At 47.9% G+C, this 22,846-nt stretch overlaps 1 protein-coding gene across 1 annotated transcript in view; it reads left to right on the forward strand.

Annotated features, from left to right (window-relative positions):
• LOC119389397 (uncharacterized) overlaps positions 1 to 21,564 on the forward strand; it is a 32,461-nt gene extending 10,897 nt beyond the window's left edge. The window contains exons 2-3 of the mRNA XM_037656630.2: positions 17,919 to 18,043; positions 19,959 to 21,564. Coding sequence (XP_037512558.1) covers positions 17,919 to 18,043; positions 19,959 to 20,088 — 255 coding nt within the window. The 3' untranslated portion in view covers positions 20,089 to 21,564. The remainder of the gene's footprint in view (positions 1 to 17,918; positions 18,044 to 19,958) is intronic.
• Positions 21,565 to 22,846: the final 1,282 nt, after the last annotated feature.

Raw genomic sequence — 22,846 nt, forward strand, 5'->3', positions numbered from 1 at the left:
CTTTTGTTGAACCTCCGCTCCTTATCGTTGAAAGCAACGTCAGTGGCGTCTTCATGCGCTTTCCTCTCGGTAAACCGGCGTTGTACGATCTGGCTTCTGTAGCATTTCCAGTTCATCCGACTCATAGGTCTGCCACGTACAGGACTACTAAAGGTCTTCCAAGTATTTCTGGGTTATCTTAAGTGAAGCGCAAATACGCAGTCACAAGGTATTGAAAGTGGCACATGCTCTCTCTCGACTTTGAACGAAAACAGGCTCGCTGTGCGTTGGTTGATTTCCTTCCACCTGCACATTCCTCGTCCTACATTCGACTAACAAGGGCGGCAAATCGGGCAAGTTGACGTAAATGCACGACGCAAGATGACCAGCGCGTGCCCCCGTAACGACTTGCTATTCTTCCCAGAATATCAACTGGCAGCCTTCAGCCTTCGACAGGACATGCATGGTTAGCGATTGTGTCCTCTCTACTGCCTTCTTTGTCCCTGGCTTGCGCTATTCCACTGAGCTTATGTTAGTGTTCTAGAAGGTCCACTGTACTTACGTGCCAATTTAAGTTCAGAACTTCAGATACTATCATGGTAGATGCGTCGCCCTTGCAAACTCGTTTTTAGACAGATGTACCGGCCACCCTGTACTATTCAAGACGTCTCTGTATTGAAAACATTTTTAGCTAGCTGCAGACTTATTAGAATGGCAACGCCTGTGAGAACTACCGCCTTCGTTTGCTGTCGTCACACAAGTGGCCATAGGACCACGTGAAGCGCAACCACGATGGTTGCAGTGAACGCGAATCTCGCGTAAGTTGAGCAATTCGAGCGTTCGACAGCGTCGCGCTGTCAGCAGCCGCATGCAAAACACAGGACCTTATCGCGATCAGCTGAATCGACTGGATATGCGACACCGACTGCGACCAGGCCTGTGGAGGCCTTCGCAAGCCGATCATCGACGCAATGCGCCTCTCCGGTCGTGCGGATCCCTCGCAGTCTTCGGCGAGGACGTTAACCTCCGCGCCTTTCGTCGGGAGGACAAAACGCTGACTGCGCTCGGAAACCGAACGCCTTCGCTCGTATCTTATCGGGCCGGTCTGTCCCGTGCAGGGTCGTGCAGCACCATCAGTCATCATCGCTATCGCCATTTTCTCGTTGGACGAGGCCTCGAGAGAGCGCGAAGCAAGAAAGAAGCGCGGAAAACGACGCCCCAGTGAAGCTGCTTCGGGTAAGCCCCACTCACGCCGCCACGATTCCGCGACGCTCCCTGGGTTGATAACTGGCGAGCCCCCACCACAGCCGACGAAGGGACGAGCCACGGTGACGCAAAAATGACGTCATCCTTCTCGGAGCTCCAAACTGAGCCAGCTCCTTACATGGGCAAGCGTCGCTGTGATGCCGGCCGATCTCTGATTGCAGTTTCGGCCGAAACACGCAAACTCCGAGAACTCGCGGCGTTATCGAGGTCGGCCAAAATTCGAAGAAAGTGTTGCCAACAAGATATCGCGCGTGTTGCTTATTAGACGGAGGAGGCAGGGACCTGTCAGGTGTCGTTGACCTCCTTTCTCCATCAATGTTGTGAAATTAACAAAAAGAACGATCAGGTAGAATTCTGTCCCTACTCGAGCAAAGGATGAAGGTACCGTTGCAGGGCAAATGAATTCGAAGAAGAGATGGAATATGATTCCAAAATATCGGACTCGTGTGGCTTACTTCGTCAGCGCGTGCAATAGTTTCAACCAACTAGCTCTATTTGTTGAGCATTCGTTGAACGTAGCGATTATTCTTATGGTTATCTTTTCTCTCTTTGCTGGAATAAGTATAGCCGGCAAGAGAGCGCGGAAGGTACCGGGACAAACTGAGGACTGTGGCGTTAATGCCCGCTATCAGCTCAGAACCAAAGGACAGCGGTTGTGTGAGCCTTTCCGTAACAAAAAGAAAGAAAGAAGGTCCGCTTCGGTTAAATTTAAACAGTCCAACAGTCCACAGTTTGAGCCCGTCGTATTGAGTACACCGCGGTTTCTTTTCAGCATCGAGTGTCGCAGTAGTAATTGCTGCTGGGGCCTCAGCATAGGCGTGTGACCAGGGGAAGGGGGGTGGGGGAGGGGGTCGCAAGGTCTACCTTATATTGTTGCTGCTGCGTTGGACCTGTCCCGTCATTTTTTTTACAGCCCAGAGTTACGACCACGCAGGTTTTTGACGATAATGCCGGCAGAAGACCCCTGATGTTGAATTCCAAGAACTGTTCCCATATTTACTCCCGGAAAGCCGCGGACCAAAGGCACGCCACCATGAGAAGCACGTCATCGCTTCATTTTCATTTTTTCATCCGTTGTGAAGAATGCTGTGTTTTGGACTAGACCAACGGGGGGAGCGCACTGCGGTAAAACCTTGCTCCCCCCCCCCCCCTCTGGGCTTCAGTGCAGGCAGAGTCATGTGCATATGCGTATTTACGAGCCTTTAATTTCTTCTTTTACTCGCCAGTGCACATAAACATGCGCAGTGAGCTAAGCGAAGCTGACCTGAGAAGAGGAACGCGAGAAAATCGACAGCTCATTCTTGGGGAATATCGATGCGTGTTTGGATCAACCGTATGTTTCCGATAATCTTGCCGAAATTTGCGCATGTGATACGCAAGAAGCTAAAGAGCCCATGGTATCGAATGTGCCCTCAAGTGAGATAATAGTGGTTGGCCACCATGGCCATTCTTTTGCCACGTTTGACATGGAGGCGAATGACACCGATGACGGAAAAACAAACAGCTGGCAGGAGTAGCCAACGGTCGACATTTCGCAAAGCCGCGTTCTCCATCTGGATATCGGGTGGCGGCTTGGGCCGACCGTGAGCAGCTTATCGGATTGCTGCTCGAGTTCGCGGGGAAAGTGTTGCGACGGCGTCCAAGGTCGGCAAACACGACTTCGCTGCCAACAACACGCGCTTCCGTGTACCTACACGGAAAGCACAGGGTGGATCAATCGCGATCATCGCGCTGAAAGTTGAAGGCGTCCGTCGTAACGACAGAGTCAACTGTTCTGTCAGTCGGTACTTCGTATTCCCACAGTATAGAGAAAATGCTGCGTCCGCTGAAACATAGAACCAAGGGACGTCACTGTAGACAGAGACGTCGCTATAGACTCTACCAACCCATTTTTTGCGCGCATGCGGTTTATAGAATACCACACTTAGCGCAAGCACACATAATGTTGACCCCAGTTACCAGCTGTCTTTACGGCCGGCGCAGGAGCTGTGGGTTTGATTACTTCACAGCTGATGACCAGCGATGGCGGCAAGGATGCGATAAGGACAGGCCGGACGCTATCACGACCTTTTGTTCCACCTGACACCGCCAGGTATTGCTGGCCTCCTCAGCACGGAAATTTGGGCTAGTTGGTGGTTGTGGAACTTCTTAGCAAGCGCAGCGGAGCAAACGCAAGAGAGAGACGCGTAGACAGGAAGGGCGCTAGACATCAACTCCACAAGCGACGACAATTCTAGTCTACGTATACAGGTGCCCCAAAAGTAAAACGGGGCATGCGAGCTGTGGCCAAACTCGGGAAAACTAAAGCGGATAACTGCATGCCAGCGCGCTCTATCAGCAGATGCGCTGCAGATATCGAGAGTGCGTCGGCACATCCGGCTGACCCATCCCGATATTCTGATGCTCGCCTTATCGCCGGCTCAAGCGAAGCCGCTCTGCTACCATGACTGCTTATCAAGGGAGAAAGTTGTGGCTTCCTGGCGAAGCAGAAAACGCACGTGTCCGAAGTTTTCTTCACGACGCGGGCAAACAAATGCATAAAGCATTGAAGGCACCGCTGACGAGCAGTGATGGTAGCAGCGCGACTTCGCTCGAGCCGGCGATAAGGCGAGCATCGGAATATCGGGGTGGGTCAGCCGGATGTTTCGACGCACTCTCGCTATCTGCAGCGCATCTACTGGTAGAGCGCGCTGGCATGCACTTTTCTTTAAAGTCCCTTAATATATAGAAAGTAGCGACACTCTCCTCCATATCCTCTCCAAAGTGTCCAACCCTCCTCTCCCAAGTGTCCAAACCTTATCTATATCCTCTCCCAAACGGCGACCGTGCGGGCGCCGGCCCTATAACCCGGCTCGCGCCACTTTCCTATCAAGAATGCTATGTCACGCTGATAACGCGCGCACTTCCCGGGCGACGGCCCGTGAAGCGGGTAGGTGGAAGGGGGGAGAGGAGGGTTAAAAGAAAGACGGTACTTTCCCAAAAATATCCAGGGACTTTTCCCGAGTTTGGTCACAGCTCGCGTGCTCCGTTTTACTTTTGAAGCACCTGTAAAGTAAACGATGAAGACCACACAAAACAGGCGTCTACGTCTGTTTGCCACTGTTTGCCAATATCGGCCACTGCAAACAGTGGCCGATAGGAGAGAGTCACTGTGCGGTCACTGTGCAAATAACCTACGCTGTCTTCCATGAAAAATTCGAATGCAAACCAAGTACAGACAGCGCTTCACTCAATGCGCATAAGGTGTTGACTACGGAATACCTGTCTCCTGCATGACGTGTTTACATTGGCCAAGCCGGCCGATGCATCAACGATAGCTTAAGGGAACACCACTACAATGTCAATAATGCAATTCAGGGTAACCCCGGCGTGCGCTGTCGCGAATGTGAATGAAAAGCTGTTTTATGCCAATGTAAGATGTTATGTAAAATGTTGAAAAAGTAATTCGATATCACTCGTGTTTCAGAATTGTGCTGGTTGCCCATCGGGGGGCTTATGCCATAAAGAGATGGCCTTCCCAATTAACAATGCCAAGGTGACAGCGATGTGCGAGGAATATGTGCGCTGGTTAAATCGTGTTTATGTCAGTTGTTCAGTATAAATGGCATTGCACATGCAAAAAAAAAAAAACACGGTCCCTTTAGGAAACGCTGCTGGAGGAAACAGAGCTGCACAGTTCTGTGTAAAGTGTATTGATGCCGTAGGGCAAACTAACAACAAAAAAGATTGCTTTGATGTCAGTCGACGGGATCCAGCCCTGGAGCTTTCCTCACCTTACGTGGTGATTCACCACCTCCTGGATCGGCTCACCTTTGGCCAAGCGACAACGAAGGTTTTCATAGATGAGTAAAAGGCGGCCGGCTACGCCAACATCTATAGACAGCGTGCACATCATATGACACGAGGTCGAAGCCGAGCGCTTCCGCTCAAAACTGCACAATGGAAGAGAGGACCAAAGGCTACCAGCATGGATGTATATGCGCGCTCTCGATATAAGAGTGACACGTCGTCACATGACAGACAGGCCCAGATGTTATCTGGAGGTGTTGCCAAATCGATGCAATCTCCCGAACCGCGGTTATCGCATTCCGACCAAATTGACAAATGGAGAGGTGAGTACGCCCGCTCACAGAGCTCACGTGAGTGTGGCGGAAGGCAAACGCTCTTCGTCCTTAAGCTCTTCGGTATCGTCTCATTCTTTATCGCCGGTTCTTACGAACTGTCCGCACGCATTCATCGATCGGGGAGGCACCGTGAGCCTCCCCCAGACTCGGTCGATTACGTTCGAAGAGAGCTGCAACAGCGGTACTTGAGTTTCTGCGTACACATCGTGAGTCAGTATACGCAGTGAAGTCAAGACATTTCTTGAGCGCTAGATGTGTGGAGGTCGGCCTGCCTGTTTTCTTCTTCTTCTTTTTTTATAGAGGGTGCCTATGAGCTTTCAATGAATGTTACGAATTAAGCAAATCACGGACCATAGTCAAAACCAGCCAAGTGTTGGCTTATTTCATGTTCGTTGCGTTTGTGCGCTGGTTTAAACATACAAATAGTCAAGGCAAGATTACGTTAGTTGTACTATCCAGATATGGACAGGTAATTTTGTTTCCATTATTGTCGGAGACCTATTTACTTCTCAAGTATTATTTTGCCACACTAGACGGTATTCCATCGTACTATCGATTACTTTCAGTTAAGACTAGGGGTGTGCGAATATCAAAATTTTCGAATACGAATCGAATACGAATATCCACCTTCGAATATCGAATCGAATATCGAATATCAAAGGAAAAATGCCTCCACAGTAACAATATTTCATTTAACAGGTAGCTATTTGAAAAAAAAACAAAAAACATTATCAGCCTGACTGGCAACACAACATACACTGCTATCTCCAGAACACAATGTCCAGGCTAGCACAATGCACATCACAACACAAGCAAATATCACGGCACAATGAAAGTAATGACTACATGTTATCATGAAGAAATATGAGTTGCTCCACATGATCAGGCAGCAGGCGCTCCCTCGCAACAAAGACAACCCCCCCCCCCCCTGCCACTGTAAAGGCACGCTCGCTTGGAACAGAAGTGGCTGGTATAGGGAGTTACATGGGGCAAAGCTTTGCCAGACTGGGATATCTGAACAGTCCGCCAACAGTCACGTGGGTCACTGTCTTCTTCAGAAGTGGTCCCGCATAGTGAACGAGTGGTAGTGCGGCACGTTACGGCCGCATAATATTGAAAATGTACTGTTACATGATCGCCAACAGCGCTGCACGTCGGAGATGCACCAGCAATAAATCATACGTATTGGGCCGCTCGTCGCAGGCAGATATCTTGCCTCCGTGTACTTACGATGTTTATCGCTCCTCTCGGCAACGTTTTTAGCGATACGAACGCAGCAGAAATGTGGAAGACGAGTTATTTTATGCATTATAATAGAATTGCATATTCGAATTACACGATTTCGAATACACGATTTTCGAATCGAATACGAATATTTCGAATGTAATATTCGACGAATATTCGAAACTTTCGAATATTCGCACACTCCTAGTTAAGACATATTAGATATTGCAGAAGTATGCATTCGTTGGGCTAGTTGGCTACACATTTTTTAAATGTTGTTAGCGCTCGTTCTGTGTGTTTCTTCGTTTGCGCTTCGTCTCCTTTGACGCTGGTTTTCCTATTAAACAAAATTATGTATCGTCGCATCTTTTCTGAAGCTATTACCATTCGTAGGATATCTCCGATCCTTTCCGGTACAGATAATTAATTAATTAATAAATAGTCTGTTACAGTTACGCCTGCTACATTGGTCGCTTTGCTATTTCAGAAGCACTATTTTACGAGCGTACTTAGTACCTCTTGTAACGCCACTACAGAAAGTCGACAGTGACACGAGCAGCATGACTTGAAAAGGAACGGTGCGCTGTGCTCGAGACGAGTGATGCTGTCTCGCACGCTCGATATGTGCTTTGCGTCGCAGCGCATTCGTCTATTTTCCCTCGCAATTATTATGAAACATGTCACGGACGCTTTAAAAGCGTTCGGCGCAGCGATACTGAAATCATTTGCGCAGTCCCGAGCATCGCTATCACTTGGCGAGCAATGTTGCGGAATCGGCGCCTCCATTCCATTCCAGTTCCATTCCGGGGAATTATAACTTGCCTCAATTCCATTCCTTTCAATTCCTCGGAATGAAAAAAACTTAACCCATTCCCACTCCGGGAATGGCCGGGTAGTTCCATTCCTGTAATTCCTCAACGCAGGAAAGGCATCTTGGTAGTTTTATTGAGTTAAGAATGAACGCCCTATATAGCTGATGTCATCAGATGCATTAAGAACGGCAACAGTACGCAAAACACGTCACTAAGGTCGAGGGATAGTAGCATGGTGACATATCTCGTGCAGTACAACCACCCTACTAATTTCCATAGGGGCAGTTCTCCCGCTACCTATAGTATTTGCATGGTCAGCGTGTTTGAACGAATGATGGTGTTTTAATATGGTTTAAGCTTAAATGTGTTAATGCTAAAATGACGACATAGCGTATTTTTTTTTTTTGCTGACAAAAGTAGTGTTCAAGAAGACTAAGCAGTTTTGCCACTCGTCTGGAGCGGTTGTGAATATGGAGAAAGCGAAGATTTGGTTAATGGAGAACAAAACCCTCTAGATCTGCTGGTATTAGTTGGAATAGCGCACCGCTCGGGCACCTTGTGCCTTTGCATCGAATACGGAACACGGGGCCACACTGCTCGTCAGCACTCACGCTTGTCAAGCGCGCCTCGCAAGTATGGATGGGGTGAGGAGGACTTTCTGTGTTCGCCTGTGCGCAGGTATGCAATGTCTTCCTTGTCGCAAAGGTTATTTACGTGTGTCAGGTACTAAACGGCTCGTGAGATAAAGATCAGGCGGGGCATAGAGTATTCGCCACTTTCTTGGTTGGGTATTAATGGGAAGCAACGAGCAGGGATAATTTGTTTCTCCCTTCAGTATCTGCTGGGATAATGCATTTGTTTGTATGCTAACTTATGCCTCTGGTTCTCTTTTAGAAATTGGCAGATAGTTCACACTTTTAGACCACGCCTGTCCTTGGCTCTGGCTAGCAAAAAGTGGACCTAGAGAATGCGCTGTGGACTTCGACTTCGAAAAAACATGTGCCTGCATGACTCATTTGAGCATGGTATTACAATAGTAGCAAGGTGCAGCAAAATACGTTCTTCCCCAATGCTCTATTTGCTTGGCGAAGCGAACACGGGTATGTGGCGCCGCCGTAGTTCCCCACGACGGATACCAACGGCATAGAGCCACGGTTACGCGAAGAATATAGACAAACCTCTGAGCAACACAGTCTATATGAGGACAGAATTGTGGCAGGCGCGTTGCTTATAAATGTACCGTGCTTGTAATCAGTCAAGCCATTTTTAAAATACTGCTTTATTATTAAACTCGAGGCTCTGACTTACTAATGTTTGAAGTTCGAAAAACAGCGCGTAGACGAACACGTGCTCTATTTTCGGAAAATGACGTAATTCCGTTCCCATTTCATTCCATGCAAAAGACGCTTAATTCCATTCCCATTCCATTCCTCCAAGCGTTGCCCCCATTCCATTCCCATTCCATTCCGGGGTCGCGAAAATCTGGAATGATTCCGGAGTCATTCCAATTCCGTAGTGGTAACTCCGCAACACTGCTGGCGAGGTCTCGTTTTACTGCTTGCGTTTCCGTCAAAAATCTGTCTCCTGGAAGAAAGCGCAGGGCCTTCCGTTCCACAGTCACTTTATTTGCAATGTTGGGAGCGACGTCAGTGCTCTGTCTTTGGCAACGGCTTGTGCGTGTGGTGGAACGGTAACAAGCGAGCCAAGGAATGAAACGCCAGAGAGTGACAGGAGCTTCTCTGACAGGCGAGGAGGAAAGGGTGCGGCTCGCCAAGTGTGACAGACAGAAGAGGCTCTTTATCGCCGAGGGCGTCAAGTCGTTGAGTGAGGAGCTTGGAATGCGCCGAGCAAGACAGCAGGCGCGCGGGGAGGTCGTGGACACGGAGCGCGGGAAGCCGAAATACACACCACGAGCGACTTCCGTTTGCGCAACCCGCGTTGAATCGCACAGTCAGCGAGAAACGGCGTGCGTTGCTCCCGCGGCTCTTTAATCATGGCACTTGCGAAATGCCGTAAAGCACTGAAGCCAAGGTCTGTATAAATTCTTCCGCTGACCCTAAACAGACCAGATAACTGAAAAAAATAAATAAAATAAAACGAGTGTAAGGCCGAAGCGCTTACGATCCACTCTTGCTGCCTGCACGGAGTGCCAATTGAGGCGATGCGCGGTATTAGTAGTCAAGCATCACGCGTGCTCCTTCGCTAGAGCTGAGTGACGCGTCAGCTGAAGAGCGGAAGCTCGATGAGCCTAGAGGGTTTGAGTATAAGGAGCCTGTCCGCATGGCGTGTGATACTGTGCCGTCGCTCCGGAAACTGGACTCTCGGGATTGCTCCATCTTTGTTTAAGCGACCAGCCACGTGACAAACAGAGAGAAAGAAGAAGAAAGAAAAAAAGAAAGAAAGGACACGGTGAGCAAACGAGCTGGGTGAATAACAAGGGCGTGTTGCTGTTATGACAGGCAAGTCACGAGGAGGCAGGCGCCGTTTCGAGATTTCTCTTTTGCACGTGACAGGACGCATGTGTGACGGGTGCAATGGAAGAGCGTTGAACCGTAAGTGGAGTCAAGACGTACAGCTCAGTGAATAGTTTGCTCCAATCAGATCGCGGTAACGGAAAGAATATTTGGAGCTTTAATTCTCCACAAACATCTGCAAGAGTCACGTTTCACCGGCGCCGTGGTCTGCCTGCTCTAACGCGCATACAAAACAACACAGTGTTCGCGGCTGTGGCAAAGCACGTGTTCTGTTCTGGTGCCAAGTCTTACGTAAATGAACGGCTTCTATGTCGTTCTTACGTTATGTCCGTTTACGGCGGTTGCTGTAGTGACGAAGCGTAGTACAGCGGCGGTGAAGGTGTAGGAAATGGCAAAGTCTAGCAAGTATGCCGTATTGCCGTATTTGCCTCATCCTGTCGAGAGAATGTTCAGTCTTCGAAAATAGATTTCATAATTAAGGAGGAAGCATCTTATGTCTCTTGAGAGGCGTAGCCAGAATTTTTTTTTTCTTGGAGGGGGGGAGGGGGGGGGAGGGCAGAAGGGTTCCAATCATAGTTTTTTTTTCGTTTTTGCGTTTGTTTGTATATGTGCGTGTATATACACACACACACGCAAAATTGAAAAATTGCTGGAGGGTAAACGCCCCCACTGGCTACACCAGTGGTCTCCCTTAAACGAAAAGCCAGTGTGAGAGAAGTGAATCGAAAAAAGATCACGTGAGGTCTAGAGGAGCGAAAACCATAGAAAAGCGAGTGAAATCATGCATGTGCGTATATATGTAGATAAAGCAAATTAAGTAAGCAGTGAGCTAATTAGTGATAGGAGAAAATTATTTACGAAAGCTAATTTAGCAAAAATTAATTAGTAATGCTTACGTCAGTGAAAAGTAAACTATATGGTGATAAGCAAAATAAATTAAATGAGAATACGTTAACGAGTGAAGGTTAATTCCGTAGAAGTTAATGAGCGAAAGTTAATTAGCGAGCGTTAGACGTTGATATAAAGTGGACGATAAAATAGCCACACCGAATGGCTTTCGCCTTCGGGTCGTTCCAGTCGAATGCATGATGGACCCTGTGAGTTGTTTTAGTAGTCAGCGAAGTTCTCAGGGCAGTACCTGAGATAGCACCAGGCTGCACAGCTAGAGGGAGAGAGAGAAAAAAGAAAGCTCAAGAAAGACAGCTTCGCCCCAGTGGCGCCAAGCCTGAAGGAACAGCGACGTTGGGCGGCCTTCCTTGTTTCTGTTTATTTTACTCTTTCTCTCTGTTTTGTATGTTTTCCTTTCTCTCTCTTTCTCGCTCTATATCTTCTTTTTTTGTCTTTATTCGCTTTTTTCTCTCCCTCTCTCTATTTCTCGCTTCCTCTTTATTTTCTTTCATTCTCTCTCTTTCCTTATATGGTATGCTGCTGCCATGCTTCAAAGGATCGCAAAGAATATTTCGCACTCAACACTGAATACCTCATGAGGCCAAAACTATCGGCAACACCACCTAAACGAGTTGCGGCGACTTCAAATACCATCTGGACTCCGCCGAAGAGAGGCCACTCTGCTATGCCGCTTATGGCTAAGAGTGGCTTTCACGAAGTCATATTCGTGTCGAATAGGGATGGCCGACAACGCTCTTTGCGACGCCTGCGGCACCGAGGAGACCTTGCAGCATATCTTCTGCGACTGTCCTCGCTACGCTGCGCAGAGACGATCCCTGTTATTCGCTCTCGCTCGTATTCACAACAGACCGTTGACACTAGAAACAATTCTCCAATGTCATCCTGATAAGTCATCGAAAATTCAAGCAACCAAGGCATTGCTCAAATTCCTAAGGACAACAGACTTACACGAGCGGCTGTAGACTTTTTAATGATGCCGCATACCGCGCAAGACTGCCGCTCTGCGCTGTGAAGTTATGTGTGTGCGTGTGTGTTCCCCTCTCTTTCTCCCTTTCTTTACTCTTCTTTCAATCTCCCCCATCCCTTCCCCCTGTACAGGGTAGCATACCGGTTATTCCAAACTGGTTAACATCCCCGTGTTTCCTCTCTCCCGTTTTCCTTCCTTCATATACCCCTTGCTACGATATACTCTGCTATGGTATACTCTGCTACCGTGCCTGGATAGCCGAGTTGTTAGGATGCTCGCCTTCGGATCGTTGGTACGCGGGTTCGAGTCCCGCCTCGTCAAGAAGTTTTAAATGGGAAGCATTTCTTAGCGAACCCCAAGCACTTTGAGCGTTTCTTTCTACGTATCTAGCCGCCTACGTCTGGGTGCTCTCGTGATCGCCTCCTTATCTTGGTGTGGACCAAAATTGGCATGGGAGGGTAAGAGGGTTTGACGAATATGGCTGTCTGGTCATGACACGAATAGCTTGAAAATCTTGTCGCGTACGGCGTCAAACATATTCCTCCAGACACGTGTGGCACATACCCGTATACCATGGGCCGCGGTGTACGGGTATACGCCACATGCGATTGACAGTTTTTGTCTACCCAGGAACGGCGAGAACAGGAATTGGTAATTTAAATACGACAGCGCAAATAAAAATTTCACCATCTCCCACTAAAGGGAACCATGTGGGGATGCGAAGGCGCGCATGGGTCGACTTAAGGTTCCGTTCATCACGGGCACCTTCCCGATGGTAACGCGTCCTTCATGCGGAGCACACCATGCATTCACTGTAGTTGCTGTTGCTGTTACTCGTCCCGAACTCTTGTTGATTCATCGCGCGTCTGCAGGATCTCGTTCCCTGACGCCATCACGTGATTGCTGAGAGAGTGCAAGGGGGAGAGGCCACAGTGTCTTACCCAGCCCCTTACACAGGCCCGAACGCGCTAGCACATGCCAGCACACGTGGTTTTGTCTGCATTACGCCAAGCTAGGACAGCATATGGCAGCCCGGGCCCCTAAAGTGCTCTGCACGTATCATCATCAAGGCGGTCGAAGAACAAGACGATGAAGTCTTCTCCTTGGCGCGAGCCCGCTCTCAATATGTTACAGATGGCTATGGCAGGTTTTAGAAAGCGGACGGTCGCCAATGGAACTACGGACAAAGCGCAGCACAAAAGCTGCTTCGCATCTAAAACTGACATCGATAGCGTTGACCCAATGTATGCAAAAAATAAAAATCAGGATCCCAGCAGAAATCGAACCCAAGCATTCTGCGAGTCAGTCTGCCACAGAGCCACATATATCTTGAAACTGATTTGGATAAATACCTTATGCAGGCGTAATGTCGGTGCAACGTCAATTGTGGTCGCAGTGCTGGCTATCTAATTTTATAACAAAGCAATAAACATTACACATGTTCTCCTATGATACAGGCATCATGCCGGGTTAACGTCAGTTGTGGCTCCAGTGTTGGCTCCGCGTTTATAGAAGTCTGTTTGTACATTTGTACTTCTATGATTCAGCAAGCTATATTGAAGCGTTGCCTTTGAAATGAAAAGTACACTTATAGGCACACACGCAGTGAAGCGTTCATTGTCAATTTCGGCGCATCTAAAGAAGCGCAGCAATGAGTTTGTAGCATTGTACATTGCAGACGCACGATGCTGCAATACCAAGGTGTTCTCTCGTGTAAAAATGCATAACTGCTATAATTATGCCTGTAAGGCAAGCTTCTCAGTCACACAGAAGGTTTTCGATTGTTCACTTGACGCCGCATCTGTTGCAATTTGTCCTGCGTGCGATTCCATTTGGGTAATGAGCAGCCCCGAACTCAGCGACAAACCCTGGTCGTCTGGAATGCCCACGATCGGACCGTCATGCTCGGCTTGGGACTAGCCAAACTTGACTCGGCTAGTCCCAGTTCGTGGGACTAGCCGGGTGGCGCGCGGTCGCGCCTGCGTATTCTCTGGACCGAAATAATGTTCACAGCGCCATGTTGTTCGTTTCCTTCCTTCTCCAGCGCCCCCATGAACAAGGGAGATCAAACCTGGAACCAGTCTGGATTGCAGCTTTTATGGGCCCGTAGCAACAGTGGTATCTTGAAAGTGCCGTTAAAGTATAACAAACTATGGTGCCTTACTTACACTGCGTATACTTCCGTTAATTTCCACTTCCCTTCACCACAATATATTTTGTTTGCTTCAGCACATCACATTACTGTAGTGCAGTGAAGCCACTACAAAACGCACGTCTCTCCACGCTTGCTTCTGGGCGTACACATTCAGCCACCGCCTAATTTGCCAGCCAGCTCCCGCATTCTTGCTAGCAGTACGTGGCTGGGCGTATATGCACAAGCTCGATGCTCGTGTTCTTTCAGGGGACGCTCTCCTTGTTCCTGGTATAAAAGACGAGTGTGCGCTGTCATAGACCATGTAGCCCAAAAGTGTAGTCCGACAACACGAGCATTGAGCGTACTAAGGAAGTCCAGTATATCAAGGACCAAGGCTGCTTATTAGACTAGAGCCCAGATTATCACACTTGGTGTTGCCTTCTTTCCTTTTTCTGGCCCATCGTGGCCAACGGCTCGCTGTCTTATCGCTGCGTCGCCTTCATTCGTGCGGGAGACGAGGGCAACGGCTCTCGATAACCAGCAGCGCTTCGCAAGCCTTTGTGCGATCACTGACCTCGTCACCCTAACGTGGCCGCGGCAAGCGGCGAAGTCGCCGGTGTTCACGTGTTCGCACACGAGTGTGCCTGTCTCCCGCCGGCGTGGCGAGGGACGCCGTGATATCGACGATAAGTCTATTTTCTGCTGAGCGCTCCTCAGGAAACACTGAAATTTCTATTTATTTATTTATTTATTTATTTATTTATTTATTTATTTATTTATTTATTTATTTAATATATAGGGAGGCCCAGTGGTCACAAATGCCCCGGCGGTTTTCCGCGTATACGTATACTTTGTCCATGCATCATCCATGCATCAGACGAGTGCATGCTCAAAGTTGGCACAAACTTTCCAAATAGCGAGCAGGGCATGAGTAAATATCGTGGGTTCCTCATGGTTTGTTTGGTAACGCTGTAATGCCGGTAGATAATCATTGACAAAGGACAGAGATAATAAGCTTTAATGAAATTCCCGGAGATGTTAGCCTGGTTTATCGCCTGGCTTGCTACTTTAGGTGTCGGGTGATGACTAAGATATATACAATGGTCACATATACACACAAATAGTACGTACAGTCACAAACGCATATATATTCACAAAATAGTCATGCACGAACTTTGGTTAAGTCGAGTGTTACTCCAGAACACCAACAGCACTTTTGTGTTGCGCAATTACAACGGAAACGTGGGCTGGGAACCAGTGCTCTATCGACACGAGCATAAGAAAGCCCCGCACTGAAGATATTGCTCTGTAAGCGAAGCGTGCTAGTGTTGTAACAGTCGCAGTCGATATACTGCACGAGATATGTCACCAAGCTATATACAGAAGGCTGTTTTCTTATAAGCGCGTACTATTTCAATGTGTCATGCCCTCGATTGCGAACGGATTAGACAGCCCCAATGCTCTTGTCGAGGACGGACGCTGCAAGGGGCCTTGGCTCGTTCGCTGACACAATGTCGCAAACTTGGTTGAGCGAGATCAGTGTCTGGAACCACCGCCTACGTAAACTAGACCCATCGAGGAAGCTCCAAGTTCCATCGCACCTCTCCCGCCGTGATACAACATTACTGTGCCGCCTGTGGTTAGGAGTGGTTTTCGCGAAGGCCTACTCTTTTCGCATAGAAACGGCAGACACCTCCAGATGCGACTCGTGCAATAGTGACGAAACGATAGAATATCTTTGTTTCTGTGAATGTTTGTGGACGAACGCAACGTTCTGAGCATTGCGCTGAAGAAGCTAGACGACAGACCGTTTTCCAAAGAGAAGATCCTCGTATCGTGGCCCTACGCGTCGCATGCCAGCAGAGCGACGCGAGCATTGCTACTGTTTTTAAAATCGACTGGTTTAAGCGACCGCTTGTAGGCGTGCAATGGACAGGCGCACATGTACCCTGACAGTGCTTTCTTCCCTCTTTCTTTTAATCCCTTTCCCACAGTGTAGGGTAGCAAACCGGACGCGCTTCTGATTGGCCTCCCTGACTTTCATTCCTCTCCTTCCTCCTCCTCCTAAAAAGAGAAAGAAACAGGTATTTTTAGCCGAAATGTCATCGTCGACGCGAAACTCTCGAAAAATACGTTTGCGATTATATCAAGCACGATCGCAAGAAAATAGAAAGTCAGAGCTCACAGCGGTTGAAAGCAGCTCCTTCGAAACTCGTGACTACCCTAGATGCTAGCGAATGATAGTACCTTCGCTTCAATACAGATTGAACACTACGTCAAGGAGCCTGTGTTCATCTTCCCCTAAACATATCGAGTACACTGACCACAGAATGCGAACTAGCATCGCATGCAGATCTATAATACGAAGACCCACGTTTAAAATATATCTCTTGTACTCGATATGCGCGCATGCTGCATGTGGAGATTGTGCTATCCCACATAGTATTCTTCGCGTTCTTTTTACATCAACAACAACACAGAAAGAGAGAAAATGAAGAGAGCTAGCCATGGCCCGATAATATGGACACCACGCGCTCCCACTCGAAAATAGGAGAAAAGAAAAGCGGAGGAAGGTGAACGTCAACGCAAGTGCAGTGTACGATCATTAGCGGCGAGATTCTTTTGGTTGAGGAGGATTCAAGCCCAGCTGTGTGGGCCTCGTGCATGCTCGATGCACAATGAATTGTGAATCATTAAGTGCTGTTCGAGGAAGGTGAAGTTGCCGAGAGAGGCAACGTTAACCAGACGCACGTGCTGCCTGCACTGGGGCGAATGGGTGGAAAGAGGGGAAGACACCGTGACGATTAATGCGCACAGCAGAGAGTCGCGCATCCTAGTAACAAATGCTCAAGCTTTAGCAACTACAATCCGGCACAAAGATCTCGACAGACAGTCTTGTCGGTGGCGGCATACGCTAGTGTCTAGAATAGGCTCTAGGCGCTGTAGACTATTTTGCGGGTGGGTTTCGGTGCCGCCATATTGGGCTGTTAACGTTGCCGTTTTGTATCTTGAACAACTAAACGAATAGTGCTACAGTAGACGCACACGCATTAGAACGGTTGGTTTGGTTCATTCGACGTTTCGTGGCCTCGTTAATTTCACGTCAAAACGTACAAAAATAAGAAAAACATTCGTTGAACAGCCCAAGATGGTGGCGCCTTGTGTCGAATGTAAAATGATTTATACCTATACTTACGCTTCAAGCAGACAAGCAGTGTGCACATACATTCTTGAAGATTGCCTACTCCTGAGCCTCGGGCTTTTGTAACGATACAGGCAAACGGTCACTTTAACTTTGCGATAAAGCATCTTACTTACACTAGAACATTGAAATACTTTTCTGGTGACAGTTTTTCACCGGCTATCAGTTGTAACAATATTATCAATCGGCGCTTCACGCGCCTTCGTGTGTCGATTCTATAGCGGAACAATATTGTGTGCTCGCATAGCATGCATGGGCAACGCAAATGACGGTATATGTTAGGTCGTGGTACGGCCGTGAGCACCAGCGATTGCGCAGGAATGTCTGCTGTGAGCCGATGCTTGCCGATGCGTTTCACTCATGGATCATATTTTCAAATACCGACGACTGTGTGCACCCCTATCTGTAAGGGTTAGGTGTCGCTTGTTTTTCTGGGCACAAGTTTGCCCAATAAAGAGTTGAATTCTGGATTCACGGTGTTGCTAGTATACCGTTTCTCACCATCACTACAATGCGGTACTGTTTCTCGTCAAAATAGCCATCCAGAAAAAAAAAAGAAATAAAGAAACGGCTGACAAAACCTTCTCGCCTTGTCTCTCACAAGTTCGCTAGGAACTGAATTCTTCTTTCTGTACTTTGTGTTCGTTGCGCAATTTCTACAATAAACATTTCTCTTTCTCCTGACTCGCACGATATTTTTCACACTTTAGCTGTTTATTTAGCTCTCTTTTTCGATAAATTAAAGTGGCAAAAAGAACAAAAAGTGCGACAATGTGTTTCTTCGGCTCAGATTTAAACAACAATATGTGTTTTTTGCCTGTTTGCAGACGAACTTGCTGAACTACAACTATTACAACAACAATGGCAACATGACGGAGTGCAGACCACCTTCCCCGTGTGGTTGGTTTATGTACCAACCCATCGAGAGGAATTTCCTCCACTACTTGCAAGTGTGAGTGCAAATATTTCGTTTTCCTTCCGTTAAAGTACCAATTGCTTGTGAATGGCGCAAAATTTAAGCGTACTATAAAGGCGTTTATTGACGGCACTAGTCGACGAAGCACAACGGCGACAGTCAAGACAGAGCGCGGACTCTGAGCGCGAGGAGCGAGCTGTCAGAGAAGAGCCGAAGAGGACGACCCACTAGAAAGCGCTCGAGAGGGCGACCCGTTACAGACTTCCAACGCTTCGCTACAGTACAACTTCCATTCATTCATTCACCGGCGCAAGAAACAAGACGCGAAGAAACAAATAATGAACTCAGATGCATATTATTCATACAAGGAATAATTTCGTGCGAACGGCACCCAGACTGAGTCCGAATGGCATGTCGCGAAAATCAGTCGGTGTCGCAGTCACAAAGTCACGAGTGGGCACAGGCGAACGCATAGAACAGATGGGGAAATTGGCAATACAGCTAAAGAATAGCTTCATAAACGCACAACAGCTGCCCTAGCCCATTTGTTCAACTATATGACTGCTAAATGGAAATACTTATGGTTGTTAGTGTGAATGACTGATTCTTTTTTTTTTTTTTCAGTTTGCTCGGGTTAGAGTGGGATGCATACTTGAAATGGTGCTGTTGAGGTAAAATAAGTTAGATATCTTAAACTGGCTATGATATGGCTGATATAGTAGCTTCAACTTGAACAGAATTTTCCTGTGAGCCACAGGTTGAAATTTGAACATAAAAATTAAATGAATAACGTACGCTGTGAACGTCGCGCACATTGAAGCGTGCCGTGTGGATGCGTGTTTGGACGTTTTGTTGTGATTTCTAGATACGCCGATCAACCCTAACAAAGAGGATTTGCAAAAAAATAGGGTCTTACTTTCTGAAATACATGCTAACTATGCGATATGAACCGCAAATATCATATGCACACGGACGAATGAGGAACCATGAATGGAAAACGGACATACTGCGGACACGCACGTATAGCATATTCACCCTGGGCCCTCCAGTCCGTTCTTTGTCATTGTTTTCCGTGACTAACGTGTCCAAACTGCCATCCTTATGAATTTCGTGGGCCTTGTGGAGCCATTCATATGACCATTGATATGTGTGCGTGTGGACGATCTATTGAAAAGGGAACTCCCGCAAGTCCATTGGCATGTTATGTTTCTTTATTTGTTTTAGTCTGCTTAATGTTTTAGATGCGAAGCAGCTTTTGCTCGGGGCTGTGTCCGTCCTTGGCGACCGTCCGCTCGGGAACCATGTGTGCTGGCACGTGCTAGCGCGTTCGGGCCTGTGTTAGGGGCTGGGTAAGACGCTGTGGCCTCTCCCCCTTAGAACCATGTGTGCTGGCACGCGCTAGCGCGTTCGGGCCTGTGTAAGGGGCTGGGTAAGACGCTGCGGCCTCTCCCCTTACACTCTCTCAGCAATCACGGAACTTTAAGTCGACCCATGCGCTGCTTCGCATCCCCACGTGGTTCCCTTTAGTGGGAGATGATGTAATTTTTTTTCTTTACTTGTTCATAACCACTTTTCTTTTCCCGCTGGATAACTTATAGAAATGGAGCAGCCGAGGTGACATAAACCTCAACATCTCCATAACTAGCCAGTTAGACCAGAACAGAACCACTGACATTACCTTGCAGAGCTATATGAATGAAAACATTTTCGGAGCAGTTGCTCACAAACGGTCCCTTGAACTTTGGATATTTCTGCACGCGGATGCGAATAAACCTACACTTTAATTTTACGGCATGTTCGTTGTTTTGAAGCATGCACTGATGCGACACAAGTGTGCAAGAAGGCATCTGAGAAGTCTTTGCCTCCTATGATCTTATGACAGCATTGTCTTTCCAGGAGCACTAAGTTTTCTGCTGCATTTTCACTTGTTTCTTTTCCTGCGCGCACGCAGATGTTCGTGTCCAGCCGGGATGCGCTGTTTGGCAGACCGCGACGACGTGTCCATCTCCTGCTGGGTCTACACGTGCAAGGAGGCGTCCTCCGAAACGCCAGCTAACCCTCCGCTGAACCCCCCGATGTGACCCCCTCCACGACTCGGTGCTGGTGGCGCAGCTATTGGACTTGGGCGTCGCGAGAAAAAAAAAAAAAAGTGCTCATACGTAAGTAGGAGCCCATTACGGCGTTGTCATCCGGAAGAGGGCAGCTTCTCAGAGAACGAGGACACGACTCAATGACGCAGCTACGGGTTCATGTGCATCGGTCAGCTGTGATGCCCACGAACAAAGAAGCGGAGGACAGCAGACAGGGTGGCGACTACGCTACTCTCCTTTGCCTTGGTTGAAAGCTTTCTTTTGCCACTTCTGTTCTATGCCGAGACAAAAATCCGAGTGACGGATCGTTACGTCGGCTTCTTCCCATTGGGTGACCGCCGAAGCATCACATAAGGAAAGCCAGCTTAGCGAATGTCTGTACGAACAAATGAGCTGGTTTTCACATTGATTAATTTCATATCGCCGCTTTGCATCGGCAGATTCGTTCGCCTTACCGCCATCCAATCAACATTCGTCGAAGCCGACACCAGTCTCGTGTCGGCTCCGGCTACGACGAGGCGATACTTGCACTATTTCATGCTTTTAAGACATATAACTTATTTATTTTACGCACACTCCGCTGCGGCGAAAAATAATGGAAGGCTGCGTGTGTGACGAGCAAAGGTTAACCGAGACACAGATGTCCGCGGTCACGGCCGAGACGGTTGCCACGCCGTCCAGCGCAGTCGGTTGTGTACTGCTGCGACCATATCGAGCCTCGGCGCTTGTTTTATGCCGAAACTGTATTCGGGATACACTTATTACCACCGCGCTTATGACTTAAGCCATTTATAGGCATCTTGTCAGTGGCCAAAGGGCTCTTCGTCGTGTACGAAAATGTCCGCACACGTGTCTTTATTTATTGGTTCACAACTTCTCGTGCCAGAGATCCTCCACTGTAAAACACGTGGCTGTCGCTCTGGAAAGTGAACACATCTCATTACACCCATCTCTTCACGCAGTGGTCAACGAGCCAACTTGCAACGAACTGTTGTCGACTGTACAAGTGTATTGTTTCGTTTTCTTTTCTTTTTGGCGGTCACGAGAACTCTGTTCTGCCCGTATGTTATCCCATTGTGGGATGGGGAGAACGAGTTAGGAAATTTCTACAACCCTACAGAGTTTTTGCGGGGAGGTAAAACTAACGTCATTTAACCGCGACTTAAGAACGGATATGTATTAATCCTTAAACTGTCTCAAGCGCATGCTCAAGTTCATTTTTTTTGCTCTTTTTTTTCTGTGCACCTCTTCGGTAGCATTGTTTTGTATAATACGTTCACATGTGTTTTACGGAATGCGAAAGTGTACTTCTTTTCGTGAGATCTAGTTTTGTAGAGTTATACTAGCCTTTTACATAATTGTTGATACAACTCGTCCTCATTCTTTTGCACATTGAGATGATTTTGTCGCTGCTCTGCGCTGCCAAATGTGCAACAAGAGAGCGGGTGCAAATAAAGTGAAAACGGCTTCCTTATTTGTGACGTCGTGCATTTTTCTGAACACCGTGTGCATCTTAAAGAGGCACTGAAGAGGTAATCGATTTTTCTCGTATTAGTGAAACGCTTTCAGAATTAATACCAAAATTACCACGCTTGGTAAGCCAGAAAACGCGCAAAAACAAAATGCGGGCGGCGACGCCACCTTGAAATTCCCGCATCGGTCGCCGTGACGTCATACCTTTCGACGGCGTCTACTAGGACGTATACGTGGTTCCCAATCGGTAAAAATTAAGTAAGTACATTGTCTTCTGAGGGGGGTCAGGGACTTAACGTACCAAGGTTCAATAAATTTCGTTGAGCCAATGTCGCCAAGATACGAAAAATTCACTTTGAGATCCGTAACGTCACACGCAGATATTTTGGCGCGAAGAATATGCTTAATGTTGAATGACAAGAAGGATGAGAGGTCGGCCTGTAAAGCGGGTTTCTAGCCTGCTACTCCTCACGGGGGAAAAGGGAGAGGGAGGTATATATGATGATAGGTGAGTATGGTATGGCACATTGAGTCACTCTGTTCTGCGTGGGGACAGGACACGCGCGGAAGTCTTTTGCCGTAGCGCATGCTCTAAAGGCGAGCATCTAAACCTGTCTCGCTCAGAAATCTCAGGAGGCACTTTAAACTCCGTTGGGCGCGGTCTGCATGTTCCCAAGAACCCAATAGCCTCTCCTTCGAAAAGGGTCGGGAGTCCGGACGATCTACGACGCACTTATGTGACTGTCTTTCGGTCGCGTATTGAGGGTACACGCACAGGATGTGGTGAATAGTCTTTGACGTGTGACACACACTCCACCTAGGGGTTTGCTCCTGCCCACCCTTGCAAAGGTACCGTCGTGTATATGCAACAGCCAACCGCAATCTATGTTGCAGTAGTGTTTCGTGGCCTCTTCTTAGCCGGAATAGAAGCCGAAAAGTATGGCCAGAGTCAAGTCTGTAAAGGCGCTCTTGGCGATAATCAGGGTTTCGGCGCGAAATTTAAAAATGAAACTTTAACCTTGATTTTCTCCTAAATTAATATGCCTATGATGGTGAAATTAACGACATTAGTGCTTTCAGAGTACGATTTATCGATCTGAACCGATTCATTGCTTCACTTTGATGTCCCTTTAAGATAATAAAATACAGAGAAGCAGTTCGGAAGAGTTTACTCGAATAAATGCGAGATGTGTGCTGCCGTTGCGTCCAGCGCCAGTAGAGTGAGTGAGTGAGTGAGTGAGTGAGTGAGTGAGTGAGTGAGTGAGTGAGTGAGTGA

The sequence above is a fragment of the Rhipicephalus sanguineus genome, chromosome 4, assembly GCF_013339695.2.
Source record: "Rhipicephalus sanguineus isolate Rsan-2018 chromosome 4, BIME_Rsan_1.4, whole genome shotgun sequence".
Taxonomy (NCBI): Eukaryota; Metazoa; Arthropoda; class Arachnida; order Ixodida; family Ixodidae; genus Rhipicephalus; species Rhipicephalus sanguineus.